General features: G+C 33.1%; 1 protein-coding gene across 6 annotated transcripts in view; it reads left to right on the top strand.

The window, feature by feature from the left end:
• Positions 1-13,776, top strand: part of ANKIB1 (ankyrin repeat and IBR domain containing 1) — a 205,346-nt gene that overhangs the window by 127,286 nt on the left and 64,284 nt on the right. For all 6 annotated transcript variants that reach the window (XM_032484014.1, XM_014553304.2, XM_006177778.3 and 3 more), the window contains one exon: positions 4,178-4,456. In XM_032484014.1, the coding sequence (XP_032339905.1) occupies positions 4,269-4,456 (188 nt within the window). In that variant the 5' untranslated portion in view covers positions 4,178-4,268. The remainder of the gene's footprint in view (positions 1-4,177; positions 4,457-13,776) is intronic.

Below are 13,776 nucleotides of genomic sequence, written 5' to 3'. Positions count from 1 at the left end.
TTTGTGGAGAGTTTTTACCATAAATGGATATTGACTTTTGTCAAAAGCTTTTCCTGGATCTTTTGAGGTAATCGAATGGTTTTTATTCTTCATTTTGTTAATATGGTGTGTCATATTGATACATGGGGCTTAAAACTCTCACTCCTGTCGAGAACCTCTACAATATAATTGTTCTCCAATTTGTGAGTTGCCCATCTGGGGAGTATGTTGTGAGTGCACCCCTTCTATCATCTCATCGTGGTTCTTTCTTTATGTCTGTAGAAGCTCTTTTTTGGTAGGTTCCAGTCTTTTTTATCAGTGATTGTTCAGCAGTTAATTGTGATTTTGTTGTGTTCATGAAAGAAGCTCAAGTTTCCATCTACTCCACCATCTTAATCCAGTAATCTAAATTGTTTTTCTTGTTCTTTATTTGTATGAATATAAATTAACACTTTAGTGGTATATTTATGACCTTTAAAGTGTACCTCCAGTTGTGTTAATTAATGTTTGCACTCAGACTTTTGTTTATAATGTACTATAATATGGCTTAAAAATGTTTTAATCTATTAAAGTAATAGGATTAAGATCAAGGAGTATATGTTGAGGGGCAGGGGTACGTAGAGACCAGCTGCTGTGGTAAGTAACTTTACAGGAAGTTGTAAGATTTCCCAATAGACTCTCACCAGTTTGATGTCAAATTTCTAAATGCTCTCTTTATTGCTAGTTAAATGAAGAATCAGTTTATTTTGTTGAGGTCAACCTTCAGTCCATAATTATGATTTTAAAAATAATTTACTTTTGTGGAACCTGATAAATTAGGAGTTGATAATTTATTTCTGAAGAATATCTTCTATAGGATTTCTAGGAATAATTTATTAATTTAAGTGCACTTGAGTTTTTGTTGCAGATTATTAACTTATGAATGGAGAAGTGGAGAGACAAAGATTTAAAGCAAGAGTTATAGAACCCTTCACAATTAGAAGTTAATCAGACATTAGGGAAAGCTTCTTGGAGTCCATTGACAGGCTACATTTTTCTTACTTTTTTCATTAAATACTTATCAAGTGCTGTGCTTTACTATTCAAAGATGTTGAAACTTTGCCTACATTTTCCTGTATAACTGAGAAGCCCAGAATAATGAATTATTTTTGCCTCTTTGATAATCCATCACCTGCCTCATGAAGTTGTATACATATATTTATCTTGGAGTTGCAGAAATATTACTGCATAAAGCTTTGATTCAAACAAAGAGGGAACAATCACTTCAGGTTATGCTAGCTATAGCTATGAAAAAGTGAAAGGACCATCTGGTAAATTTCTAGGCAAGACTTGTGAGAATAAATCTGAGAGGGAATGGAGCTATGATTGTTTTAAGTGATGCATTTCCTAGTGCCTTTTAAGCTTATTAAACTCAAATTTTAAAAATGAAATAGGCTTGAACATATCTGAGAACCACGAAAAAGTTTCTAGATGCCATTATGCTTTTCAGCATGAGTGACAGTAATATTTAATGTACATTTAGAATATTACTGACCTTTTAAAAGTATCTTATTATTATAAATATCTGCAAGATATTCTTGCTTTCTTAGATATTTCTTTTTTCACATCTTGGGTAGAAATTATTTTCTTATAGAACATTTCACTAAAGTAATAATGTAAATCAATGAAAACATGTTGCTCATTCATCTAATCCAGAACTCTTAACAGTGTTCATAATTTGAGCTACATTCCATCAGGGATGAAAAATAAGACCAAAACAACTGAAAGTTTCCAAATCCTTAGGAAAGACCCTTTTGAACCCACATGATATCCTTTATATTTGATTATAGATCAAAATATACAAAAAACTGAATGGAGTTCTCATTAAGAATAATAAACCCTTAAAATGCCTAAGGCAGTATAAAAAAACACAAATTATTTCACTGAGTATAAACATATGGTTCCTGGATTCAATGAAAACAAAGAAAAAATACAGGCTGTCCCCCAAAAAAAAATTTAGGCTGTCCCTAAAAATGTCCCATATGTGGTTGTAGTATAATGTGATAAGCATGGTATGTGGAAAGAATTTGCTCCTCATTCAAGATGAGATGGTAAAGGAGTAGTACTTTAGGCTAAAGGTTCAGCAACCCCCTGAAAAACTAAATAAAAAATTTAAAATTATGTAGTATGATATAATTTATGTATATATTTAAAGTGTATGTATGTATACAAACACATATTTACATACTTTATAAACGGCGTATTTCTCAAAATGCTAACAGTGGTTGTTTTCCAGTAAATAGATTGTTAGTTCTTTGTAGTTTTCCTTTGTTTTCAAACCTTTCTAATATGCATTTCATTTGCATATTTAAAGTGAAAAATCAATAACAAAGAACCTTTAAAAGACCCAAATAATGACCTTACTAAGTATAGATATGGGCCAGAAAATGTGCTTCTGTTGTACGTAGGTAATGAACACCTATCTCTAAAATAGGCTTAGCAGATGTCCAAACCTGCCTTCTCACCTTCATCATCATATTAATATAAAAATATTTGGCTAGAAGGATCTAGGAACTTTTTATATTGGTGGTGTGTACACATTTAAATCACCCAAAGAGCTTTAATACCAATGCCTGGGTGCCGCCCTCTAAGAGACTTACATCATTGGTTTGGGATTTAGCTTGGCCAGAGGGACTCTTTGAAGTTTTCCAGGTTATTAAATGTACAGCCAAGGTTGAGAGTTTCTGTTCTATAGGAAACTTAAAAGAAAAAACTCATCTGTTTTTCAGTCCTTCAATTTGTCTTCTGTTGAAATTACTACTGCCCTGTACAAAGCTTATTTTGGAGAAGTACTTATTATTTTCAACTTTTTTTTTTTTTAGCTATGTTTTAATGTCTAGCCTGCCACTGAGTTAATTGGTTAACATGATAAGTCTTTTGTATTCTGCCTCCTAAGTTTTCCTCCCTCTAGTCTGTTTTCTACACTGTCACAATAGTTAATTTTCTAAAGCATAAAATAATCATATCATTGCCCTGCATTAAAGCCTTTAATTATCCGTTCTTTACAAGTTAAAGTTTCTTAGTCTAACTCCAATCTACTTTCAGTTTTATCTCCTATTAATTAGTACAACACTAGAGACCCTCACCTCTACCATACTCATCAATTGAATAAGCCTAATTTTGTGTAAGCTATTTACTTTATCACTAATTTTGATGATGGTTCAAGAGTAGATTCAGAAACATTGATTGGGATGGAATGAAACTAGCATTTATTGAGCACACTAGCCAAGGAATATGGTAGGTACTTTAAATAAAGTAGCACTAATAAGTCTTTAAGAAATAGTCATTTTCCTTTACTTGAGATAGGAACCTGAGGCTTTCAGAGAGTAATTACTCACAATTACATAACTAGTGTAGGCAAATGTGAGCTTTCAAACTCTAAGTTCAGTAAGTGTTCCATGTCCTTCTTCCCCTACTTACCTTACATTGCTTCAATAGTAAATGCCCATGTGATCTTTATCATAACCTCTTTCCAAAAGGTATGCATAAACATTTGATGTTTTCAGCCTTGTTTTACAATAGAAGGAAAAAAACTTCATGATATTGTGGTAGAATAAACACTGTTTCCATTGTTCTGTGTATAATTAGTTACAGTCAGTTTTATTAGTTTGCTGAGTTATGTAGTCCTATGTATTTACATTTAAAAAATCATTTATATTTTTCACTGATGTCCTTGTAAGTACTGAGCAGTTTCACTTTTCCTTTGCTATAATGTAACACATTCTGGAGTTCTTGTATGAGCAAAATTTTCTACATTTTTCACTCTCCCACGAATTGGCTGAGTCAGATTTATACATAATTTATACGGGGATTTAGGTGTATTCAACCATAGATTTTAGTCAAGCTCATTTCTTGCCTATGTGAAGGAGAAAATTGAAAAGCCCATATCTGTAGATAACTTTTCTAGTATAAAGTGCAGCCTGTGGTACCTTAACAGTTTCTGTGTGGGAAAATACTAGAGTTTAGTAAGTTAATTTGGGTAGTATTAAAATTGTGAGATTTTTGGCTATTACGATAAGTTTGGTAGCATGTAATATAGTTTGTTACCTTACATATGCTTCTTAGATTTTATTAGTGTTTCTAATTGTGATGTTTCTTTAGGATACTGCTTCATGATTATTGTTTTACAATCTAATTTGATAATTTTTTCCTCCATTAGAATGTGAAACATGTTGCAGAAGTATTCACAAAGTGGCTGAAGGGGAAAAGAAAAAAGTGCCACTGCCTTTCAGAACAAAACAAAACAAAACATGGGAAATACAACCACCAAATTCCGTAAAGCACTCATCAATGGTGATGAAAACCTGGCCTGCCAAATATATGAAAACAACCCTCAGCTAAAAGAATCCCTTGATCCAAATACATCTTATGGGGAGCCCTACCAGCACAATACTCCATTACACTATGCTGCTAGACATGGAATGAATAGAATATTAGGGTAAGTATTACAGTAAACCAGTTGATAACAAATCAGAGAAAGGGGAAAAAACCTGACCTTTGAAAATATATGCATACATATGTGCTTGTTATGTGGTATTGCAGTGAATTAAACTTTCTGTTTAAAACTGAATATACCTAAATTATTAAATATGATTTTTTATTGTCTCCAAATTAAACTGAAAATTTTAATAGTGAGGTTAGTTCACATAGTCTTTTTACTGTAAATGCATTTTGATCTTCAATATGTTTCATAGTATGAATTCTTGATAATAGTGTAGTGTTTATAACATTTCAATTCTAGAAAAGTACTTGTCAGCTATCAAAAAATTTCAAGGAATGGTACCTGAGGTAATTTAAATTGAAAAACAATGTGTTTGCCTTACCTAGTCATGATCAGATTTGAGTTTCCTTTCTTTTAATGGGTTTCAGTTACTTGAAAAGATTTTTCTAAAAGCAGGGCATTTTCTTGAAACTGAAAATAATAGGAAACTTAAAAAAAAATCTGTTCAACAAGAAAGCATTAGTGACAGTAAATTTATGAAGATTCTTCCTAATCACATGGGAATTAAATTTGATGTTTGGTAGCTTATAAAATGAAAGAAGCAAGGGATAGAAAAGTAGACTCTAAAACAAATCAGGTGTTTTAAAAGTAGATTATACAACTACAGAAGTCTGATGCTAGAAGAGAAGCACTTCTTTGCTTGCACAATGAAATGTAATTCTGAAACCAATATCCAAAGCACCTTAGAGCTTGACAAAAAACTTCAATCCTTTCTCTATTTCTTTTTATACAAATTTATTGTTCAAATTAAGCTGCTGTTTTTGGTATTCCTGAAACATGCCATGTGTGTTCTGTCTGCCATGTTCATTCAATTGTTCTTTCTGCAAAGAGTATCCCTGTTTCCCATTCCTCTCAGCTTTCTCTTTCTTTTCTAAATGTTAGCCTTCCTCCTTCAAGGTCCTGGGTATGCTTTATCTATCATCTTAGCCTGTCACAGCACAGAGGAACGTCAATCTTTTTGAACTACTATGGCTCTTTTTTGTTCGTTTATATTACTTATTTGGTATACACTCTTTGGATTCTATAATTTTGCGTATCTTCTCTTTGCCTACCTAAATTACAACTTTTTAAAAAGACCTTCTTTGTATTTCTAGCATAGTTTCTTACACAAAATAAATAGAAATTTTACAAAATTATTACACAGGAAATACTTTTATGATCAGGATTTGTGAATGAGAAAAATTCTATAAATAATTTAGGTTATCCAGGCCCATGGCTTTATCAAGTAGATATTTTTATAACCTCTTAAAAATAAAATAGGTATTTCTTCACTTAAAAATAAGTATTTCTATAACCTCTCATTTTTGCGTTTATCTTTTATTTTCATTTCCTAAAAATACCTGCTTAGAAGCCACCTACAACTCCTCTTGTTTGAAATTTATATTTTTCTTCCAAAACTGGTCTTCCCTATGTTGACGATAAGATATTGTGCTAATAAAATAATAGCAAACATTGAGGGCTTACTATTTCCTTGGCACTGTTAACAATGCTCTATATGCATTGTCTCATTTAATCCTCATTACAACTCTTTGAGGTCATTTATCATCTGCATTTTAGAGGTGAGAAAACCATCCACATTTTAGAGGTGAGAAATCGCAAGCACAGAAAGATTAAGCAACTTGTTAGAACTCTGTGTTAGTGCCAAAACTGATTGCCCAGGCAGAGGACTCTAGGCTTTAAGCTTTTCAGCATTATGATAGCCTCTTATCTCTACAGTCAGGTAAGCCTCTATGTCAGGGCTACCCAAGCCATTTATTAGCAAAACAAGTTAGTCAATCTGGACTTCAGTTTCCCTGCCCATAAAATAGATACACATACAGTTTATGGGACGATTAAATTGATGTGTTATGTGTCTCTCATGCTGTCTAGTATACAATGTTATTATTTCTCACTTATATAACCCTAAGTATCTTCAAATCATCCTTAACTTATCCCTTACTCTTCTCTTTTACCTAACCTGCTCCTAATGCGAAGTTCACTAAGTCTTGTCTCTTCTTACCAATCACTTCTTCCCATTCCCATTGCCCCAAGCTTAGTACACTCTTATAAACCCCTGCTACCAATATCTGAAATATCTGAAAATTTTAACTCCTAAATGTTCTTTTTGCAAGTCTTTTCCTCTTATAATCTCATGTCCAAGTTAATTTTGCCAAAGTATAGCCTTTGCAGTGTTCCTTCTATTATGAGAAAACTATAACGGTACCCTATTATCTGCATTATTCTCTTTGGCTTCTGAAGCTCTCTTTTTTCTGCCTTCATTCTACCCAGTCAGCCTAACTTCTCATTATTCTCTAACATAATGTTATTAGTCAGACTAGTTGCCTCTCCTCCTGCTTTCCCCAGCTTTAGAAATGCCATCCTATTAACTTTTTTCTCTGAAGTTCCTATAACTTAGATTTTAAACCATCCTGTTATCATTAAACTCATCTTCTCCACTAGATTGTAAATAATACAGATACAGTGCTAGACAGTTAATAATGATCTGAATAGATTAACTATTGATTACTTAATCTGTTAAGGCTTTCTTTTTTTGAGTTGAACATTTTCAGTGAGATTGCAAAACTGTTGCTTTAGCGTCCTAATTTTGAACACTCCAGTAATATTTAGTATCAGGTCTTGTTATATGATTAACACATGCTTAGAATACCAAAGTAAATGTATTTAAATATTATTATTATTACTAAGGTAATATTTTAAGATAAACTAGCAAAATATTTTTAACCATTTATACTATAACTAAAATATACTTTATAAAATTGGAAAACACTATATAAGAAAGTTATTTTAATCCAGTGAGTCTTCAAGTGTGTTCTGAGGACTCCTGGATCCTGAGACTCTTTCAAGGGGGTATGTTAGGTCAAAACTTTTTTTTTTTTAAATAAGAATCTACTTATTTTTATATCTTTTTTTTTTTTGTACATATGTGTGTGTGTGTATGTGTGTGTGTGTGTGTGTGTGTGTGTGTGTGTGTGTGTATATATATATATATATATATATATAAAACATTCACATAAACAAAGGCTATTAGGAATCTTCAATAATTTTTAATGTTGTGAAAGTGTTCCAGAACCAAAAAGTTTAAAAAATTGCTGACCTGGTCAATATTCTTTGTTCTTCTAAGAAGGACTATATCTGTCTGTCTCCATCCTGTGCTTATCATTCTATTAAAGGAGTATTTAAAGACCTAAAGAAAGGGTGGCTGTATATTCTCTTTTAATTACTACTTTTATGATTTGGCCATGTACTTTATACTTACTGTATTTTTCCTTTATACTTAACTTTCAACTTTGGCCTAAAGCATTTGGATATTTTCCTTTTTCTTTCCTTAATTGTTTGGAGATCAGTGGCTCATAATTTTTTTTTAGTCTTTAACATCTTGTACTAGAATCAGAGATTACTTTATTGCTTTCCTTTCCCAAGAATAAACAACTCTAATGTCTTTAGTCTGTATATTCTTTTGTTTTTCATAATTTATTTACATAATGCAGAGAAAATCTCAAATCAAATTATTATTTTAAATGATCAGTTGATTTTTGAAATAAATTACTCTCTTACTACTATGTCTTATAGAATAGGGATAAATAGCATTTACTCCTCAACCTTGAATAAAATAGCAACTCTGTGTTAATTATTTGTGTTTTAGATAGCTTCAGATATCTCACTGTATTTAACCTTGCTAAACTTTATAACAAGTTGATGGCCATTATTTTTGATGCTGCGTCAGTTAATTTGGTATACCTGCCTGTTAGCTTCAGTGTAGACCTTGGCTTAGCTTGGCTGGATTCCTAACACATGACATGTAGGGGAAGACAAAGGTAGATATACCTAACCAAGAACCTAGTAGCCATAAAGTAAAGTATTCATTTGGAGTAGCCCTTGATTTTATCCACATTTCCTTTAGCTTTATGGTACCTTCAATAGCACACATAACTCTCCTCTTTTCTTAGGCAGAATAATATGGTAAAAGAAGAGTAGTTTACAGTTGGGAGCTAGTTTGCATCTATCTCTCTCTGAACCTAAGTGCTGTGTGCTTACATTATACCATACTACAGTGCCTCTTTCTTGGGAAACTAAATCCATATTCATAAATAGTTACTATTTAATGTAGCAAAAATACTGTTTAGACTTTGGAGTCAGCATGTTCTAGTTTGGATATACAATCCATTAGTTGTAGCTTCTTGGGAAAATCATGTAAAAATGGGGATAATAGTACTTATTCTTAGATTTTACAGAATAATTCTTTTGCTTCTTTAGAAATAAAAGAGGCCTGTCTTTGGGTACAAATAAAATATAAATTCTTTTTTAGAGCATGTCTGTATCAGGGTGTATATTAATCCCAAGCTTTGAGAATTAAAATAGAGTTTCTAATTACTGATTGCTATTTTTTGACTCATATTTCAGGAGTCATTAAGTTCATCTAAATGGATTGAAATGCAGTCCTCCTCTCCTAACCCCCCTTGTAGGCAAACCCCATAAAGGCAGGGACTTTCTTCACAATACGCCTAACTTCTAGAATAGTACCTGGCAAACAACAACTCCTCAAAGATACTTGCTGCGTGAAAGAGATTTCAGACGAACTGAGGTGTATCTATATTTTAGTGACTGGGAGAATAAGAGAGTTATGGTAAGAAATTGAAGCCCTAAGAGAGAAGACTGTTATTTGGGGGAGCTCAATTGAATATGAGATGATGACGAAATATGCAAGACAGGGGGACCTCTAAGAAGTTAAAATATGATCTTAAGTTTGGATGAGAAGTCTGAGGTCAGAGAGAAGTTATACTGAAGAAAAATAAAGAGATCTGTTGAAAAAATGTGTACTTATAGAAAACAAGGTAATACAGAGGTCATAATATAAATAAGTAACCAGCAGTTTCAGATTAAAAACAAAAATTAAGGCCAATGATCAAGAATTTAGCTCTTAGGAAATTCCTGGTGATGTGAAAGAGTGTAATTTTAGTAATAAGAATGAGGTCTTATTGAAGTGGAAATTAAATGTAGCAGAAATACAGGTAGCAGTTATAAACTGGCTGTTTGAGAATTAACAGTGAAAGAATCTAGAAAAACAGATGGCTCCTGGATGTTTTATTAGGGTCAAATGAAAGGGATTGTTTTTTCCAAGTTAATGTTTTCCTTACTCCACCTTCCTGCCAGTTATCTTCTGTTCTTGTTCCAGAGTTAACCTTACATGCAAGTAATAAAATACTGGCATAGTTATAGAAAGGGGTCTACCTAAAACTTACATATCAATTATATATTTATTATTCTATTTACACATTCATGTAAATTAAGAAAGCCTCTACTTTTGAATTTAAATAGATAATAGGAAAGTAGTAACGTGAATGAATAAAATTAGAATATCCAACTTTACAGTTTGAGTACAAAATATTTATGAAGGTATAGTACTATGTCTAATAAATTTGAGAATCTTTCCTGAATTGATATGTATAAAGAAACTGTTTTTAATACTTTAACTTCTGAATAATCAACTTTATTTGGTTTGATTAATCAAAGTCTGACAGATTGGATATAAGAACATTTGCAAAATTATCGCACCATCTCTCCCCTCTATTGGGGATGATCTGTAATTGCTTAATGAGAGAGAAAGAGAGAGAGATTTCTCTATACCAACTGACATCCTTCCAACTTACGTTAAATTCCATAGTGATAAGAACCTGAGGTCTCCTAAACAAGCTAAAAGAGAATAAACAAGTTTCTACTGTATAGCAGAGGGAACTATATTCAATATCTTACAGTAACCTATAATGAAAAGGAATGTGAAAATGAATATATGTATGCATATGTATGACTGAACTATTATGCTCTACACCAGAAATTGACACAACATTGTAAACTGACTATACTTCAGTAAAAAAAAAATTACACAAGTTAAAAAAAAAGAAAAGCGAATAAATGATATATTGGAAATCGGGATAGAAAAGGCTGTATAAATGTGGTTATACAGAATCTTACAGAATCTGAATTACTTTTAATAATTTATTTCTAAATTAAATGTTTAAGAAAATGAAATTTTTGTTGTTAATAGTGCCTCTTGGAAGAGGTTTAATCTTGAATACATTTTTTAGAAAACTGTTTAAATTTTGGTTATTCACTGTAATCTATAATTCAATGATTATAAATACAGGGAAATGTGATTGAGAATTTTATTATCAGTTGCTGACTTAGGGAAAATTGTTTTTTCCTTTTTTTCTTGTAAACTATGAAGCAACATTATGGTTATATAAATAAACAAAACTACTCAGCTTCCTGCATCCTTTAGACAGCTGTTGGAATTATTCTGTGTTCCCTTCTTGTTTTAGCTATAAGCATTCATCCATAGACCTTTTAATGACTTTATAATTTTCAGTTGTATAGAGATACTATGATGTATGTTTCCCATTTCTCTTATAACCAGACATTTAGGTGATTACAATTTTTTCTATTCAAAATAATAATGTATTGAATATCATTGTTCCTATAGATTTTTATTTTTTAAGTTACTTTCTTTATGATAAATTCCAGGAGTAGATTTCCTTGGTCAAAGGAAATGAACTATATATTAGTTGGTTATGAGCTAATATGTAATGCCCGAGATCATATAGCTGAAAAGTAACAGAACTGGGATTAGAGCCTGGCGGTCTATACCAGATGCCATGTTCTTGGCCAGTCTACTACACTGCTGGCTTGAGAGATCTAGAGTTCTGTCTTAAGATACTCTCAATGTCATGTCACTGAACTAGATTATAAAAGTAATATCCGTTCAGTTGATCTATCAAAATTATAGCATGAATTTGCTCTGTGTGTGACACTATATTGGAGATTCAAGAAAGAACAGGATATATACCCTGCCTTAGAAGCCTATAAACTAAGTGGGATAAGGGAGCAGATATGTAAAAAAGTAACTCTGATACAGTGTAATGATTTATATGATTAGGATATTGTATGAAGACAAAGAAGAAAAGAGCCAAACACAGCTGGAGGAGGGAGCCTAGTGTATAAAGAGGCTTCTATGTTGGGTTGGGTTTGTTTAGATGGCTAGGTCAAGTCTTAGAAAACCAAATAGCAGAGTGTGCAGTGAAGAGCCTACACATGCACTGTGGGCATCAGAGGCTGTGTGGGACGATAGAGAAAATATGCACAGTTTAGACTTTCTAAGCAAATTTTACTGAAACTTGGGACCTGGGCTAAAAGACAAGCCTTCAAAGTTAAACTATGACCCAGTAGAGACTGAGAACTCAGAGAGGTTTACCTCCCAGGAGATACATGTTTGAATGGGGATAAGGAGTGGATGAGACTTGAGACCACTGAGGCATTCTGTAAATTGTAAAACTCAGATAACTAGTCTTATCTTCCCCACCTCCCCCAGAGGCATGTTTTATATTCCAAAGCTTCAGAACCCAAGATCCCTGGGACAATCTGTTCACACTCAGTGATAGGCTTTCTCCCCCACCCTCCTCCAGAAGGGAGGATATACAAGCCTGCCAGAGTCTTATTTTCAGGGTTCCTTGCTTTATTAACTTCCTATTGCTGCTATGTCAAATTACCACAAATTTGGTGACTTAAAACAACGCAAATTTATTATCTTAAAGTTCAGGAGATCAAAAGTCTGAAAAGGTAACACTAGACTAAACTCAAGGTGTTGGGAGGACTGTATTCCTTCTGGAGGCTCGTAGGTAGAATCCCTTTTCTAAGCTTTTCCAACTTTCAAAAGCTACGTGTACTTCTTGGCTTGTGACCCCTTCCTCCAGCTTTAAAGACAGCAGCATAGCATTTTTTAGTATCTCTCTGATTCTGACCCTGCTGTCTTTCTAAGGACTCACAATTACATTGGGCCCACCTGGATAATCTAGGATAATTTCTCCATGTCAAGAACCTTAATCTTATATCTTCAAAGTTCCTTTTACTGTGTAAAGTAATTCACAGGTTCCAGGGATTAGGACATGACCCACTTTGGGGTGGAAGCGTAAGTCTGCCTGCTGCACTTGCGTATAGTACAGACCCCAGTACGTGTGCTCTGATGTCTGATCTGGCTTGGATTGCGTTGCCCTAGTGGGAAGTGTAGGAGTATGAGAGACTGGCATAGTTATTATAAGTAATAATAATTGATTTGTTTCTCGTTCAGAGATTCATGTCTTACTTTCAGAACAGTTCAAATAAATGTGGATGCTGAAAGCTTAATAGGCTAGTTTTGAAGAGCTGTACTGCTGAGCTGTCTAAAGTCTTAAATGATAAGAACAGAGTTGTTCCAAAGTTGTCAGATACTGTTGTTTCTTTTATTTTTTTTTCTGTCAGAGCTATGTGTTTTACACTGAAACTAACCTAAAAATAATTCAAATGTAACTAGGCTTTACAGTTTGGCTCTATTCCCTTTCTGTTGCTATTCTGCGCTGGGACATAGGAATGCAAATGATAACAGCCCTCCAAAGTAAATGTGACTCATCTTCAGATATGGGACTTGTATGCCCATTTCATACTTTGTGTTTTCTTATATAGGCTGACTGTATTTAGCAGGTCTTTTCCAGTTCATTTTCCAGTATCCTGTTATGAGCCACTGAACTGGCTCATCTATTAATCCTATGACCCGAGCTCGAGGATGTAGTAGAAGCTAGGCTTAACTCTCAGATCTGGATTTGGCAGTAGTTAAAGCAGCTGACCTAGACTTATCATTGGCAAGAGCTACTACCTTGGAATTAGATCTTGGTCTTCTAGAACTAACCACAACTTACTCCCCTCAAAAGTATTACATTGTGTAAATATGTGCCTTATTCTTTCAAAGGCTAGCTGATGACTTTCAGGTAGAGAAATTTTTCCTAGATTTGAAATTTACTCCCAGATTTATGCATTACTTGCTTTGCTTATATTGTCACCATCCTTATTGAGTAAATATGTACTAAAGAGAAATAAAACAGAGCAGAGCAATAAAGAAAAATGTTGGTGTGGAATGTTTAATAATGTACCCTAAGGCGTTTATGTTATTTGACTTATTAGGCTGGAAGTGTTCCTTTCTGTTCCTTTCCTCTTCCTCCCCTTCCTCTTCTCATCTTCCTTTTTTCTTTACTTCTCCCTCATTTTCCGTTTCCTTCCCTTTCTTTTTTTTTTCTGTCCTTTTTTCTCTTCTTTTATTAGCAAATTCTGTAAAGATATTCAACTTGTTTTTTTCAGTATTATTGCTCTAGAATGGAGGGTTTTTTTTATATAACTGTGAGGGTTAGTCATTCAACCTATTGTGAAAGAACACTTCAATAGAAATTGGATTAGCA

This window comes from Camelus ferus, chromosome 7 (genome assembly GCF_009834535.1).
Source record: "Camelus ferus isolate YT-003-E chromosome 7, BCGSAC_Cfer_1.0, whole genome shotgun sequence".
Taxonomy (NCBI): domain Eukaryota; kingdom Metazoa; phylum Chordata; class Mammalia; order Artiodactyla; family Camelidae; genus Camelus; species Camelus ferus.
This window is presented reverse-complemented; position numbering and strand designations above follow the sequence as displayed.